A 19,276-nucleotide genomic window follows, 5' to 3' on the forward strand; every position below is an offset into this window, starting at 1 on the left:
TTGCGATACAACTGCAAATTCCGACAAGAAGCAATACCTAATTAATAATCACATAGTAACCGAAATTGGCACTCCTCCTTTTACGAAGTTTTTCTGTCATTATTTTCTGCAATATTGCAATATTATATCAAGAGAAATAGGAGTTAGACTTACCTTATCTCGATAGGCGACATGGGTCATACCATCGTCATCATCACATGCTCTAGCAGATGCTATCAACCTGCCATGATCAAAGCTATTCTTCACTCCCAGATAGAGAGAATCGCGAGAGAAGTAATCCCATTTGTCAACATCAACACCATTTGCTTCATTGGCAACAATCTGTCAAAAATATGACAGAAAGAAATCGGATCGGTTGTTGTTATTTGCATGAAGAAAAACCTCACAAGAAATTAAGGTGGTTTTTTTTGTGTTTTGTGGTTTCGGTGCCACGTCATGGAAACGTTTGATTGATAACAGCGTGACGAAATAGTCCTGGAATCATTGGACTGCTTACGTTTGAAAATAAAACATAAAGCAGAATAAATCGAAAAATGATTTATCAAACAACTAGATTAATTAATTCCATTCTATATGGTCTTCTCTTGCGTAAATTAACAAGATCTTTTTCATTTTTTATCATTTGGATTTACTCATATCAGATATATACACAAACCTCATAAAGAAAGTATTCTCTCTTCTTTTCTTCAACGCCAGATTTCAATATTGTCTGTCAAGAATTAGGTACATACTTCAATTATCGATATAATTCCTAATCTCATTTTGGGCTTTATGAAGCAATATATACATAGCATACATAATATATACGTAAATTATTGTAAAACTGCATGAAGACGAAAATTATTTTATAGATATATAGCACATATATCATTATCACACAGTGCCCGTCTTAATAAAGGCGAACAGTGTAATACTTAATGCTGTGTAGTACAGAAAGCATGACGTCTATTATCCTATTATGTTAACTATTTAAAATCAAATAAACTTGTATTTCTTTTTAAATATCACAAAAATATATTGCCTCGATATTGCGTTTTCATAACTCAAAACTAGTAAATTACGTAGTTACGAACTCTCTCCTCACCAATTATTAGATACACGATTTGAAACTGATCCACATCATTGGATTTATTGACATGTTGACTTGCAGCAATCTACTGTCTTTATTTACATGTATCTTCATGTATGCCATTTATAATTTCATACAGAAATACCAAAATCAATATTGCGTACAACATAATTAGCAAAAGCAACATAAATACCTGGTATAGATTTTCCGGTGGATGTATCAAATCTTTTATAAAGTTAACGTCCTTTTCATCCAAGTTCCCTAGTTCCTTTTTGTAACGAGTTGGCGATTAAAAAAATAGAAATGCACATCCGATATACTTTTCTTACATTGAATAAGTGTACATTTCTATAAGTAATTGCAATCAATAAAACGCTGCTTTTATAATTAGGATTTTTGTTACACTTATTGTATGGACTATTACAATGAACTCTGTAAACACTCTCATTATCAACATAAATAATATCCAGGTTACTTCCAGCTTTTTGAAAAATTATATGAAATGCTGGAAAATTGAAAAAAAAATAAAATGAAAAGATATATATATATAATATAAAAGATTCTTATACAAATTTAAGTTTGGTTTCGTTTGAACAAAAGAACGGCCTGAAAACACACAGAAAGGCACTACCACTACTACTAAACGTTAATCACGAAGCAGTAGCTACCATTTTAAAAGACTCTGGAATGTCTCCCCATGGGGATAATATCTAGAATGCCGTATTCAAAGGGCAAACGCCAATATTGACGTCAGAAGTGAGGCATTGCTAAAAGAAAAATGATTTTTGAAAAAAAAGAAACGAAGTTAAATTCAATCACTTCTTTTGAATAATGCAATTAGGACGGCGTTTGAAATTAGTAGACCTTATCTACATGGTTAGGGTTGACTGTTGTAATCACAAACGTAAGCTTGTTTATACTCGGTAAGAGGGTTGCCATGGACTGCTTGTGAAGTATTGCATATCTTTTATGACTTGAAAACAATTACCTTAAACTCTTTCTTCATGCCCTCGTATATCCTCTGAACTAACTGCTTCGAGACGTCCTCGTGCTTTAAAGAGATATAGATGTACAGTTATCAATCAGTGGACATACTTATGAAAACACCTCTCACAAAGACATTTGAAACTACATATCTAACGTTTGGTGTAAATGTATAAGTGAGTATAGTATGAGCTTATACTGATGAATAAGAATACACAATACCAATATACAGGAATGCGCCATATCAATCTACACATAACTATACGTATGTGTACATACAATTTCATAATGATATATTGGTGCGATATTTTAAATTTCTGTTTTTATTCCTTTTATAGAAAATACAATACAATAGTTGCCATCTATGTTTAACTAAACCCTTGGAATGAACGGAAACGGATTCTCCAGTATAGCCATTAAAATCATATTTACTTTTTCTTCATACGATGAAGGATTACATGGATACCTAGTCATTAAATGCTATAGCATTCATTGTTATTATGAATGACAGACCGTATACTGGCAAACGTCATTTCATGCGCTTAGTATGGTTATCGATCAGTTTACCAGTCGTTCAATAACTTTTACTAACCAGAATAGTACCTTTCCTTCGTCTTTTATTTGATCAAACACAACTGATGCGAATGTTGAATACCTTAAATTTTCACTGATTTTGTGCTTTTCATTGAAAGCTTTGTTTGAATTAATTTCTAGGAAAAACTAAAAAGGCTTGTAAGCAAATAATTGTTTAATACTGTGTTTAGTAGCTGTGTCAGCTGAAATCAGCAAATGAATGAAAATGAATGAAAACGTGAACGGCACGGGAATACTTAAAAGGCAGTAAGCAGCCATTCAATAATTACCTTCCAAGCCTTGCTGCGTTGTTTGTTGACAAATTTTTCAAACATGTGAGAAAATGGACCATGACCTGTTTACAACAAAACAAAAGTATTCAGAACAATTATCACGTCTTTAAAAAGTTTACTTTGATTTTGTGAAATTTACATCAGGAAATACTTAAACAACTTAACATTCGATTTTTCTTTTTCTGAAGGCTATGTAAATGAAGCTAAAACAGGTCCGTAAAAATTACACTTTTTTATATTAAAGTACTGCCCTAATACTGGTTATGTAATGAAATTTCTCTTTTATTTACCCAAATCATGACAAAGTCCAGCAATCTTCACACATAATTTCTTCTTCTCCGAGACTTTTTTATCTTCAGGTTGTCGACTCGCAATAGCCTCCACCAATATCCCGGCCAGGTGACACACTCTGTAAGGGGAATCATTATTCTATACGTTATTTTTTTCCCGACTGTTACTGATGCCAATTAAAATTTGCCGTTATTGAAATTTGCTTGATGATTATTACGAATAACAACAGTATTTTCACGTTAAAGAACAATGCTTTGATTATTCACCCGAAGACTCAGAAATAAATGGTAACTTTCACTACAAGTTAAGAATCAGATAGAGTTAAGACAAAACATGAATGAAACAGCAGATTTGTCTATTTAAGCCTCGTCAGTGTTTCGGTAGATTAAGCGTCTTCTGTTTCATTGATGACACCTTTCATGTATAGATTGGTGAATCCAAGTAAGTAGAGTCTCGTTTGCAGATGAAAACGAGGTAAACAACAACAGAATCAAACGGCATCAAATAAGTTCAGCTTCATACTAAGCAGTGGGATCAGTTGCAAAATGTAATTGATACCTGTGGAAACGCAAAAAGGTAAGCAAACATTTTAACTTGGTAAAGATAGCCTTACCCAATACAGTGTTCAAATCGGTTATGTGAGGCGCCATGATAGAGATAGTAACATCCTCCCAACTGTTTCACAAAGCGCAACCTCTGGAACTCCGGTGTGTCGATGATCTTGACACATAATGGGTGTAGTTCGATATCTCCATGGATTGGATCTTTAAACACCTGAAAAATGAAACATCAATTAACCATTAATACAGCTGGGGATAGTTGGGTGAAGAAAGATTTCAAAATACTTAAATATTAAACCATCACCCTTCATGATGTTAGTGCAATTATACATAATTCGCGCGACCGTACAGACAATTCATTCACACCAGCGTAAATGCTAGGCTTCATACATATCCGAATGAAGTTCTGCCACGGAAAGACTTTATTTTATAAAGTTCTACGGAGTTATTTCTCTTCTCAAAGTTAATAATCAGGTGAACAATGTCTTTGGGATACTTCTATCAAACACTACAATTATACCGCACGCACATAAGGATTTTAAGTCATGCACACTTTTTTCTGTAAGAATGCAAAAAAAAATAATCAGTATTACTTGTGAACTAGTTGATGTTCACTTCAACATAAACTTCTGATAAACGAAAAAATGGCGATATGTTAACAGAATCTTAACTTGAATTCAATAAAACTAGGCAAAACAATGAAAAAAAATGTCTCTTGAAATAGCTAACGGAGAACAAGACCAGGTGCTCCGCTGTGATAAGCACCATCTGCTTCATCGGTGATAACTGACAAGTAAATCTTGGCCAATCCAATTAAGTAAAGAAATAGATTATTTCTCAATGAGTTTATTATAACGACCGTAAATGTTCCCCGTGATCTTCCCACAACAAGCCCTTTTCGGTATTTTCTTGGGATTTCTTGAATATCAGATAAACTGCTGCACTGAAACACCATAGACTGGGGGTTGTGGGATTGGCGCTATTTTGAACTGGAAATTTCAGGACAAGTAAACTAAGTCGTTAATTTTGCCATACAACTTGTTAAAGAGCTGTCCATGTAGAATGCCTAGTAAAAGGGGTCTGTGGTGTCTTTAAATATACTATATTTATATTTAAGGACAAGACGTCATAAAATATACATATGTATATCTGAAAAGGGAAATTAAATGACTTTGTCTGCTTGACCTCTTTTGATAAGATCTTCAATAACTTCAGCCTCAGAGTACAGAAACAAATCACATGTCAGCTAAGAGAGGAAAATATTATTTGACTTCTTATACCATAAATTGATCGACTTCCAATACATCTCCTGTCCTAACCGATTTCATTCGTGTTAAAATATAGCGATTGCAAATGAGCTGCTGAAGTGCAAATCAGGGAATCAGAAGTTTGACTAATTCATCTCACCCCATTCCAACACACACACCGTGTATAACTAGGGTATAAGAAGATTAACTAATACATCTCATCCCCTTCCAACACACACACCGTGTATAACTAGGGTATCAGAAGATTAACTGACACATCTCATTCCCTTCCAACACACACACCGTGTATAACTAGGGTATAAGAAGATTAACTGACACATCTCATCCCCTTCCAACACACACACCGTGTATACCTAAGGGTATCAGAAGATTAACAAGGACACATCTCGCCCCCTTCCAACACACACACCTTGTATAACTAGGGTATCAGAAGATTAACTGACACATCTCACCCCTTCCAACACACACACCGTGTATAACTAGGGTATCAGAAGATTAACTGACACATCTCATCCCCTTCCAACACACACACCGTGTATACCTAAGGGTATCAGAAGATTAACAAGGACACATCTCGCCCCCTTCCAACACACACACCGTGTATAACTAGGGTATCAGAAGATTAACTGACACATCTCATCCCCTTCCAACACACACACCGTGTATAACTAGGGTATCAGAAGATTAACTGACACATCTCATCCCCTTCCAACACACACACCGTGTATAACTAGGGTATCAGAAGATTAACTGACACATCTCATCCCCTTCCAACACACACACCGTGTATAACTAGGGTATCAGAAGATTAACTGACACATCTCATCCCCTTCCAACACACACACCGTGTATAACTAGGGTATCAGAAGATTAACTGACACATCTCATCCCCTTCCAACACACACACACCGTGTATAACTAGGGTATCAGAAGATTAACTGACACATCTCATCCCCTTCCAACACACACACCGTGTATAACTAGGGTATCAGAAGATTAACTGACACATCTCATCCCCTTCCAACACACACACCGTGTATAACTAGGGTATCAGAAGATTAACTGACACATCTCATCCCCTTCCAACACACACACCGTGTATAACTAGGGTATCAGAAGATTAACTGACACATCTCATCCCCTTCCAACACACACACCGTGTATAACTAGGGTATCAGAAGATTAACTGACACATCTCATCCCCTTCCAACACACACACCGTGTATAACTAGGGTATCAGAAGATTAACTGACACATCTCATCCCCTTCCAACACACACACCGTGTATAACTAGGGTATCAGAAGATTAACTGACACATCTCATCCCCTTCCAACACACACACCGTGTATAACTAGGGTATCAGAAGATTAACTGACACATCTCATCCCCTTCCAACACACACACCGTGTATAACTAGGGTATCAGAAGATTAACTGACACATCTCATCCCCTTCCAACACACACACCGTGTATAACTAGGGTATCAGAAGATTAACTGACACATCTCATCCCCTTCCAACACACACACCGTGTATAACTAGGGTATCAGAAGATTAACTGACACATCTCATCCCCTTCCAACACACACACCGTGTATAACTAGGGTATCAGAAGATTAACTGACACATCTCATCCCCTTCCAACACACACACCGTGTATAACTAGGGTATCAGAAGATTAACAGACACATCTCATCCCCTTCCAACACACACACCGTGTATAACTAGGGTATCAGAAGATTAACTGACACATCTCATCCCCTTCCAACACACACACCGTGTATAACTAGGGTATCAGAAGATTAACTGACACATCTCATCCCCTTCCAACACACACACCGTGTATAACTAGGGTATCAGAAGATTAACTGACACATCTCATCCCCTTCCAACACACACACCGTGTATAACTAGGGTATCAGAAGATTAACTGACACATCTCATCCCCTTCCAACACACACACCGTGTATAACTAGGGTATCAGAAGATTAACTGACACATCTCATCCCCTTCCAACACACACACCGTGTATAACTAGGGTATCAGAAGATTAACTGACACATCTCATCCCCTTCCAACACACACACCGTGTATAACTAGGGTATCAGAAGATTAACTGACACATCTCATCCCCTTCCAACACACACACCGTGTATAACTAGGGTATCAGAAGATTAACTGACACATCTCATCCCCTTCCAACACACACACCGTGTATAACTAGGGTATCAGAAGATTAACTGACACATCTCATCCCCTTCCAACACACACACCGTGTATAACTAGGGTATCAGAAGATTAACTGACACATCTCATCCCCTTCCAACACACACACCGTGTATAACTAGGGTATCAGAAGATTAACTGACACATCTCATCCCCTTCCAACACACACACCGTGTATAACTAGGGTATCAGAAGATTAACTGACACATCTCATCCCCTTCCAACACACACACCGTGTATAACTAGGGTATCAGAAGATTAACTGACACATCTCATCCCCTTCCAACACACACACCGTGTATAACTAGGGTATCAGAAGATTAACTGACACATCTCACCCCTTCCAACACACACACCGTGTATAACTAGGGTATCAGAAGATTAACTGACACATCTCATCCCCTTCCAACACACACACCGTGTATAACTAGGGTATCAGAAGATTAACTGACACATCTCATCCCCTTCCAACACACACACCGTGTATAACTAGGGTATCAGAAGATTAACTGACACATCTCATCCCCTTCCAACACACACACCGTGTATAACTAGGGTATCAGAAGATTAACTGACACATCTCATCCCCTTCCAACACACACACCGTGTATAACTAGGGTATCAGAAGATTAACTGACACATCTCATCCCCTTCCAACACACACACCGTGTATAACTAGGGTATCAGAAGATTAACTGACACACATCCCCTTCCAACACACACACCGTGTATAACTAGGGTATCAGAAGATTAACTGACACATCTCATCCCCTTCCAACACACACACCGTGTATAACTAGGGTATCAGAAGATTAACTGACACATCTCATCCCCTTCCAACACACACACCGTGTATAACTAGGGTATCAGAAGATTAACTGACACATCTCATCCCCTTCCAACACACACACCGTGTATAACTAGGGTATCAGAAGATTAACTGACACATCTCATCCCCTTCCAACACACACACCGTGTATAACTAGGGTATCAGAAGATTAACTGACACATCTCATCCCCTTCCAACACACACACCGTGTATAACTAGGGTATCAGAAGATTAACTGACACATCTCATCCCCTTCCAACACACACACCGTGTATAACTAGGGTATCAGAAGATTAACTGACACATCTCATCCCCTTCCAACACACACACCGTGTATAACTAGGGTATCAGAAGATTAACTGACACATCTCATCCCCTTCCAACACACACACCGTGTATAACTAGGGTATCAGAAGATTAACTGACACATCTCATCCCCTTCCAACACACACACCGTGTATAACTAGGGTATCAGAAGATTAACTGACACATCTCATCCACTTCCAACACACACACTCCGTGTATAACTAGGGTATCAGAAGATTAACTGACACATCTCATCCCCTTCCAACACACACACCGTGTATAACTAGGGTATCAGAAGATTAACTGACACATCTCATCCCCTTCCAACACACACACCGTGTATAACTAGGGTATCAGAAGATTCCAACACACAACTGACACATCTCATCCCCTTCCAACACACACACCGTGTATAACTAGGGTATCAGAAGATTAACTGACACATCTCATCCCCTTCCAACACACACACCGTGTATAACTAGGGTATCAGAAGATTAACTGACACATCTCATCCCCTTCCAACACACACACCGTGTATAACTAGGGTATCAGAAGATTAACTGACACATCTCATCCCCTTCCAACACACACACCGTGTATAACTAGGGTATCAGAAGATTAACTGACACATCTCATCCCCTTCCAACACACACACCGTGTATAACTAGGGTATCAGAAGATTAACTGACACATCTCATCCCCTTCCAACACACACACCGTGTATAACTAGGGTATCAGAAGATTAACTGACACATCTCATCCCCTTCCAACACACACACCGTGTATAACTAGGGTATCAGAAGATTAACTGACACATCTCATCCCCTTCCAACACACACACCGTGTATAACTAGGGTATCAGAAGATTAACTGACACATCTCATCCCCTTCCAACACACACACCGTGTATAACTAGGGTATCAGAAGATTAACTGACACATCTCATCCCCTTCCAACACACACACCGTGTATAACTAGGGTATCAGAAGATTAACTGACACATCTCATCCCCTTCCAACACACACACCGTGTATAACTAGGGTATCAGAAGATTAACTGACACATCTCATCCCCTTCCAACACACACACCGTGTATAACTAGGGTATCAGAAGATTAACTGACACATCTCATCCCCTTCCAACACACACACCGTGTATAACTAGGGTATCAGAAGATTAACTGACACATCTCATCCCCTTCCAACACACACACCGTGTATAACTAGGGTATCAGAAGATTAACTGACACATCTCATCCCCTTCCAACACACACACCGTGTATAACTAGGGTATCAGAAGATTAACTGACACATCTCATCCCCTTCCAACACACACACCGTGTATAACTAGGGTATCAGAAGATTAACTGACACATCTCATCCCCTTCCAACACACACACCGTGTATAACTAGGGTATCAGAAGATTAACTGACACATCTCATCCCCTTCCAACACACACACCGTGTATAACTAGGGTATCAGAAGATTAACTGACACATCTCATCCCCTTCCAACACACACACCGTGTATAACTAGGGTATCAGAAGATTAACTGACACATCTCATCCCCTTCCAACACACACACCGTGTATAACTAGGGTATCAGAAGATTAACTGACACATCTCATCCCCTTCCAACACACACACCGTGTATAACTAGGGTATCAGAAGATTAACTGACACATCTCATCCCCTTCCAACACACACACCGTGTATAACTAGGGTATCAGAAGATTAACTGACACATCTCATCCCCTTCCAACACACACACCGTGTATAACTAGGGTATCAGAAGATTAACTGACACATCTCATCCCCTTCCAACACACACACCGTGTATAACTAGGGTATCAGAAGATTAACTGACACATCTCATCCCCTTCCAACACACACACCGTGTATAACTAGGGTATCAGAAGATTAACTGACACATCTCATCCCCTTCCAACACACACACCGTGTATAACTAGGGTATCAGAAGATTAACTGACACATCTCATCCCCTTCCAACACACACACCGTGTATAACTAGGGTATCAGAAGATTAACTGACACATCTCATCCCCTTCCAACACACACACCGTGTATAACTAGGGTATCAGAAGATTAACTGACACATCTCATCCCCTTCCAACACACACACCGTGTATAACTAGGGTATCAGAAGATTAACTGACACATCTCATCCCCTTCCAACACACACACCGTGTATAACTAGGGTATCAGAAGATTAACTGACACATCTCATCCCCTTCCAACACACACACCGTGTATAACTAGGGTATCAGAAGATTAACTGACACATCTCATCCCCTTCCAACACACACACCGTGTATAACTAGGGTATCAGAAGATTAACTGACACATCTCATCCCCTTCCAACACACACACCGTGTATAACTAGGGTATCAGAAGATTAACTGACACATCTCATCCCCTTCCAACACACACACCGTGTATAACTAGGGTATCAGAAGATTAACTGACACATCTCATCCCCTTCCAACACACACACCGTGTATAACTAGGGTATCAGAAGATTAACTGACACATCTCATCCCCTTCCAACACACACACCGTGTATAACTAGGGTATCAGAAGATTAACTGACACATCTCATCCCCTTCCAACACACACACCGTGTATAACTAGGGTATCAGAAGATTAACTGACACATCTCATCCCCTTCCAACACACACACCGTGTATAACTAGGGTATCAGAAGATTAACTGACACATCTCATCCCCTTCCAACACACACACCGTGTATAACTAGGGTATCAGAAGATTAACTGACACATCTCATCCCCTTCCAACACACACACCGTGTATAACTAGGGTATCAGAAGATTAACTGACACATCTCTCCCCCTTCCAACACACACACCGTGTATAACTAGGGTATCAGAAGATTAACTGACACATCTCATCCCCTTCCAACACACACACCGTGTATAACTAGGGTATCAGAAGATTAACTGACACATCTCATCCCCTTCCAACACACACACCGTGTATAACTAGGGTATCAGAAGATTAACAGACACATCTCATCCCCTTCCAACACACACACCGTGTATAACTAGGGTATCAGAAGATTAACTGACACATCTCATCCCCTTCCAACACACACACCGTGTATAACTAGGGTATCAGAAGATTAACTGACACATCTCATCCCCTTCCAACACACACACCGTGTATAACTAGGGTATCAGAAGATTAACTGACACATCTCATCCCCTTCCAACACACACACCGTGTATAACTAGGGTATCAGAAGATTAACTGACACATCTCATCCCCTTCCAACACACACACCGTGTATAACTAGGGTATCAGAAGATTAACTGACACATCTCATCCCCTTCCAACACACACACCGTGTATAACTAGGGTATCAGAAGATTAACTGACACATCTCGCCCCCTTCCAACACACACACCGTGTATAACTAGGGTATCAGAAGATTAACTGACACATCTCATCCCCTTCCAACACACACACCGTGTATAACTAGGGTATCAGAAGATTAACTGACACATCTCATCCCCTTCCAACACACACACCGTGTATAACTAGGGTATCAGAAGATTAACTGACACATCTCATCCCCTTCCAACACACACACCGTGTATAACTAGGGTATCAGAAGATTAACTGACACATCTCATCCCCTTCCAACACACACACCGTGTATAACTAGGGTATCAGAAGATTAACTGACACATCTCATCCCCTTCCAACACACACACCGTGTATAACTAGGGTATCAGAAGATTAACTGACACATCTCATCCCCTTCCAACACACACACCGTGTATAACTAGGGTATCAGAAGAGTAACAGACACATCTCATCCCCTTCCAACACACACACCGTGTATAACTAGGGTATCAGAAGATTAACTGACACATCTCATCCCCTTCCAACACACACACCGTGTATAACTAGGGTATCAGAAGATTAACTGACACATCTCATCCCCTTCCAACACACACACCGTGTATAACTAGGGTATCAGAAGATTAACTGACACATCTCATCCCCTTCCAACACACACACCGTGTATAACTAGGGTATCAGAAGATTAACTGACACATCTCATCCCCTTCCAACACACACACCGTGTATAACTAGGGTATCAGAAGATTAACTGACACATCTCATCCCCTTCCAACACACACACCGTGTATAACTAGGGTATCAGAAGATTAACTGACACATCTCATCCCCTTCCAACACACACACCGTGTATAACTAGGGTATCAGAAGATTAACTGACACATCTCATCCCCTTCCAACACACACACCGTGTATAACTAGGGTATCAGAAGATTAACTGACACATCTCATCCCCTTCCAACACACACACCGTGTATAACTAGGGTATCAGAAGATTAACTGACACATCTCATCCCCTTCCAACACACACACTAGGGTATCAGAAGATTAACTGACACATCTCATCCCCTTCCAACACACACACCGTGTATAACTAGGGTATCAGAAGATTAACTGACACATCTCATCCCCTTCCAACACACACACCGTGTATAACTAGGGTATCAGAAGATTAACTGACACATCTCATCCCCTTCCAACACACACACCGTGTATAACTAGGGTATCAGAAGATTAACTGACACATCTCATCCCCTTCCAACACACACACCGTGTATAACTAGGGTATCAGAAGATTAACTGACACATCTCATCCCCTTCCAACACACACACCGTGTATAACTAGGGTATCAGAAGATTAACTGACACATCTCATCCCCTTCCAACACACACACCGTGTATAACTAGGGTATCAGAAGATTAACTGACACATCTCATCCCCTTCCAACACACACACCGTGTATAACTAGGGTATCAGAAGATTAACTGACACATCTCATCCCCTTCCAACACACACACCGTGTATAACTAGGGTATCAGAAGATTAACTGACACATCTCATCCCCTTCCAACACACACACCGTGTATAACTAGGGTATCAGAAGATTAACTGACACATCTCATCCCCTTCCAACACACACACCGTGTATAACTAGGGTATCAGAAGATTAACTGACACATCTCATCCCCTTCCAACACACACACCGTGTATAACTAGGGTATCAGAAGATTAACTGACACATCTCATCCCCTTCCAACACACACACCGTGTATAACTAGGGTATCAGAAGATTAACTGACACATCTCATCCCCTTCCAACACACACACCGTGTATAACTAGGGTATCAGAAGATTAACTGACACATCTCATCCCCTTCCAACACACACACCGTGTATAACTAGGGTATCAGAAGATTAACTGACACATCTCATCCCCTTCCAACACACACACCGTGTATAACTAGGGTATCAGAAGATTAACTGACACATCTCATCCCCTTCCAACACACACACCGTGTATAACTAGGGTATCAGAAGATTAACTGACACATCTCATCCCCTTCCAACACACACACCGTGTATAACTAGGGTATCAGAAGATTAACTGACACATCTCATCCCCTTCCAACACACACACCGTGTATAACTAGGGTATCAGAAGATTAACTGACACATCTCATCCCCTTCCAACACACACACCGTGTATAACTAGGGTATCAGAAGATTAACTGACACATCTCATCCCCTTCCAACACACACACCGTGTATAACTAGGGTATCAGAAGATTAACTGACACATCTCATCCCCTTCCAACACACACACCGTGTATAACTAGGGTATCAGAAGATTAACTGACACATCTCATCCCCTTCCAACACACACACCGTGTATAACTAGGGTATCAGAAGATTAACTGACACATCTCATCCCCTTCCAACACACACACCGTGTATAACTAGGGTATCAGAAGATTAACAAGGACACATCTCATCCCCTTCCAACACACACACCGTGTATAACTAGGGTATCAGAAGATTAACAGACACATCTCATCCCCTTCCAACACACACACCGTGTATAACTAGGGTATCAGAAGATTAACAGACACATCTCATCCCCTTCCAACACACACACCGTGTATAACTAGGGTATCAGAAGATTAACTGACACATCTCATCCCCTTCCAACACACACACCGTGTATAACTAGGGTATCAGAAGATTAACTGACACATCTCATCCCCTTCCAACACACACACCGTGTATAACTAGGGTATCAGAAGATTAACTGACACATCTCATCCCCTTCCAACACACACACCGTGTATAACTAGGGTATCAGAAGATTAACTGACACATCTCATTCCCTTCCAACACACACACCGTGTATAACTAGGGTATCAGAAGATTAACAGACACATCTCATCCCCTTCCAACACACACACCGTGTATAACTAGGGTATCAGAAGATTAACAAGGACACATCTCATCCCCTTCCAACACACACACCGTGTATAACTAGGGTATCAGAAGATTAACTGACACATCTCATCCCCTTCCAACACACACACCGTGTATAATTATAAGATTGGTTTCTTGTGTCAGAAAATTATCGAGTACCGATAAAAGTCAATATATAGCCTAGCTATCGACCAGACCATTCTTTGACAATAATTAGTCTTAAATTAAATGAATTGAACAAAACAAATGGTTTTTTTAAATTAAACAATTCTTTATTAGAAGACAGGGAATGTTTGGCAATTGTAAAAAAAGTTGTTTCTGACACAAATAGAGAATACATGGTCAGTATCGTACAATACAAGGTTTATTTTTGACGAGGGTTAGAAAAGACTGAGATGGCGAGCCTTTGGCGAGCCATCTCAGTCTTTTCGTTCCGAGTCAAAAATAAACCTTGTATTGTACGATACTGACCATGTATTCTGTTTATCCTGCAACCATTTTTCAACAAAGTTTACATAAAACGAATACAGCGCAATATTGTTTACCTTTGCTTGTACTGAAGCGGCGGCCTCACTTCGTCGCGTAAGAAGATTTCCATTCATAAAAAGCGCATTTACCCCTTTTGAAAATATCAATGCGCAATGAAATATAGTTCTGTTCGTTGTATATTTCATTGCGCATTGTACAAGTAGATTGGGTGGGGGACGGTCATCTTTAGCTTTTTCTATGTTCTGTAACTCCATTTCATTTTTTTTTTATCTCTGCAACCAGTTCCATTAGTGTTTCCTCGTATTCATTCGGAATTTCAATCAATCGGACAGGTCCCGGTGACATCAAGTTTTCTTTAAGGGACACAGGGGCTTGGGGCTTGACTAGCACAGTTTCGTCAATATTTGATACACATCCGATGTTATTTTCATCATTTAGATCTAAATGTACCTGAATTTCTTCCTCAGTATTCGGCAACAAAACATCATAGTTCAGATCGAAATTGAAATCAACCAAGTCTGTTTGTCGTGGATTTCATCATCGGAATGCTCTGACATTTTTCCGGATTGCTGTGGGCCTAGTTAGCAGACGACAGTAGGACTTCAGAACAGTTGACGATTGTAGATAATAAACATTTTAAAAATTTATTAAAACCAAAGACTCTCTTAAAATGCTGAATTTCAGCATAGTCTCACATAATTTGTTTATTTGTAAAACCAAACACATGGATCGTATTTTACAAATACGATATATAGGCATTACTCAGGTTTGTTTACGTTAGCATGACACAATAGGTCAAAGTTCAGGTCAACTTGAAAATAGTCCGGTGAAAATCGGAACAACTTCACGTGAATCGTATTGACGGATAAAGCACTTTGTACTGACGGATAACGGTACTGTTTTATCTGGCAGTAGTTACTGGCTGATACACGAAGCGGTTGCAGGATAAAAACACAGTATGCTATGCCCAGATATAGACTAATCAGTATCAATGATATTCCAGACACAGATATACAATTTATAATAAATGGTCGACTATTTAATTTTATTAGTGGAAATTCGAGCGAGAACCATTTCATACATATCCTTTAAAAAAGTAAAGAAGAGAATTTAATAGACATGATAGCCAATCTAGAAAAACAAGGTGATTCAGGAGATCAGAAAACGAAAAACCAGGAACTAGAATATATAAGAATATATAAGAAAAGTTACAAAGTAGGATATTTCGATCTAAGCCACTTGGATTGAAGAGGGAAAAACCAACCAAATATGACTGTGCGTTGGAAGAAAGTTAATTCTTAAAGTAGCAAAAGACAAACGGGGATTTTAATATCAAGCCGAACTGAAATATTACAATAAATAACTGATTTTATATAAGCTTGTATGCTTCTGATAACAAGATAAAAACCAGATTCATGTTTTGAAGAAAGCAGCATCACCAAATTAAATGTATTGGAATCAAATTCACGCGAGGGTCTTATTGATATCGTTTTTAGGCATTAACGTTTGAAACAAAATAGAAAAAAAGTCCTTGCTTAGATGGCTTGACCGCAGAATTCTTAAAATATTTCTGTAGATTGAGGCTATGATACAATTCCTTCCTTGTTTTTTCTGCTCTATTTTATTGGATACATATATAAGAAAAATATATATGACTTTGTTCATGTTGTAAGAGTTTAAATATATTTATTTACATACAATACACATAAACAAACAATGAAGGTCACACAGATCCCTGTTACCAAACTACCGCTCTTACTCAGTAAGAGAGTCACAATCAGGGGAAGTATATCTGCCCGATAACCCCAACAATGTTATAAGATAGGTTTGCTATTTTATGCTCCATCGTTTTGGCTACATTACAAGTATGATATTGTTCATGTTGCTTACCAAAAATTATAGCTCAAGTCGTGTCTCAATTATCGGGACGGAAATTATAACACACACACACACACACACACACACACACACACACACACACACACACACACACACACACACACACACACACACACACACACACACACACACACACACACACACACACACACACACACACACACACACACACACACACACACACACACACACACACACACACACACACACACACACACACACACACACACACACACACACACACACACACACACACACACACACACACACACACACACACACACACACACACACACACACACACACACACACACACACACACATATATATATAAACTATTCTTATACCATGTTTATTGTCTTAAATTGAAGCCAGATTCTATTTGATGTGTAAAGCAGCATTTTGTGTGATTGACCCCACGGCTACCAACCTTGACATTTCCCTAATCTTATGCTGGGGCATATATCACTATATATAGAAGTGTATTATATAAGTTTACATCAAAACATCCAACCTACCTTTCCTGGTGGTGGTTTCTTAGGCTCCATGACAGATGTACCTACAAAGAGAAATTAAATGACATGAATACCCCCTAATCAAAGAAATTTCTACAGGACACTTAAGCTTACGACTGTAACTTTTACAGACAAAATGAGTAGCACTTGGGAATTAGTGTAATCACTGAGTAATTGTACCACGCGATTCGAGTTTGTAAATATCATGATTGACTGGCCGGCCATAGGTATGAAAATGTTAATGGTTTGTGTCTCTTGACGGTTTTAAACTTTTTTTATGATTTTGTATCTGCATTAAATATATCGAATTGGACGATTTTTACGAATTTCACATTTCTTTACAATACAAAACTGCTTCACTTAAACTGTGACAGGTCAAAAGTAGCATAGAGAAGGATGTGATTGTTAAATAGTACACAGCTCATGATTCCAGATAACAAGCATCAGAAAATTAAGAGGAAAAGGGTCTTACAAAGTATAAGTAAAAATGTTTACGTAAAAACACCAAGTATCAACATGTGAACAGATTCTTGATTCAAATTCAATGAAACCAGGGCAAAATGTGAACAAAATAAAGACTGTCACGTGACTCGTGGAAAGGCACAAATGGATTAAGATCAAGCGTATCGGAAGAGTAAGCGTCTTCTGCTTCATCGACATCTGCCCTGTAATGTTGGTCAATCCAAGTAAGTAATGTCACATTGCCAATCTTTGGTGACAAAACGAGCTTATTATGTTTGGACCTTCATTACAAATCAGGTAACTTTTATTTCGAAAGTGGATATATGTGACCTTCAACTTTTAACCTTGATCGATGACCGCAAAAATTGAATCACCTATATAAACTGATGGTGTAACAATAATGTTAAGATATTGAAGATATATCTTGAAGGACTCAGGAAGTATCTTGTATATTGGTTTGTTAACACACACACGCATAAACAAACAAAACCATTACTACGTGGATAAACTTCATATTGTTTGTTGGAAGCAAAACTTGATCGATAAAACATAAAACAAGACATACACGGATTCGGTGAAACAGGAAACAAGACATACACGGATTCGGTAAAACAGGAAACAAGACAGACACGGATTCGGTAAAACAGGAAACAAGACAGACACGGATTCGGTAAAACACGAAACAAGACAGACACGGATTCGGTAAAACACGAAACAAGACATACACGGATTCGATAAAACACGAAACAAGACAGACACGGATTCGGTAAAACACGAAACAAGACATACACGGATTCGGTAAAACACGAGACAAGACATACACGTATTCGGTAAAACACGAAACAAGACATACACAGATTCGGTGAAACATCAAACAAGACATACACGGATTCGGTGAAACACGAAACAAGATATACACGGATTCGGTGAAACATCAAACAAGACAGACACGGATTCGGTAAAACACGAAACAAGACAGACACGGATTCGGTAAAACAGGAAACAAGACATACACGGATTCGGTGAAACATCAAACAAGACAGACACGGATTCGGTAAAACACGAAACAAGACAGACACGGATTCGGTAAAACAGGAAACAAGATATACACGGATTCGGTGAAACATCAAACAAGACATACACGG

General features: G+C 39.2%; 1 protein-coding gene across 1 annotated transcript in view; it reads right to left on the bottom strand.

The window, feature by feature from the left end:
• LOC132555420 (deoxynucleoside triphosphate triphosphohydrolase SAMHD1-like) overlaps positions 1 to 17,702 on the bottom strand; it is a 74,632-nt gene extending 56,930 nt beyond the window's left edge. Inside the window, 8 exon segments of the mRNA XM_060219771.1 lie at positions 154 to 321; positions 656 to 709; positions 1,263 to 1,337; positions 2,058 to 2,120; positions 2,917 to 2,981; positions 3,210 to 3,328; positions 3,824 to 3,984; positions 17,673 to 17,702. Coding sequence (XP_060075754.1) covers positions 154 to 321; positions 656 to 709; positions 1,263 to 1,337; positions 2,058 to 2,120; positions 2,917 to 2,981; positions 3,210 to 3,328; positions 3,824 to 3,984; positions 17,673 to 17,702 — 735 coding nt within the window.
• Between the last annotated feature and the right edge of the window lie 1,574 nt (positions 17,703 to 19,276).

The sequence above is a fragment of the Ylistrum balloti genome, unplaced genomic scaffold (genome assembly GCF_031769215.1).
Source record: "Ylistrum balloti isolate Yb309-2 unplaced genomic scaffold, AGI_CSIRO_Ybal_v1 Utg370488, whole genome shotgun sequence".
NCBI classification, from domain to species: Eukaryota; Metazoa; Mollusca; class Bivalvia; order Pectinida; family Pectinidae; genus Ylistrum; species Ylistrum balloti.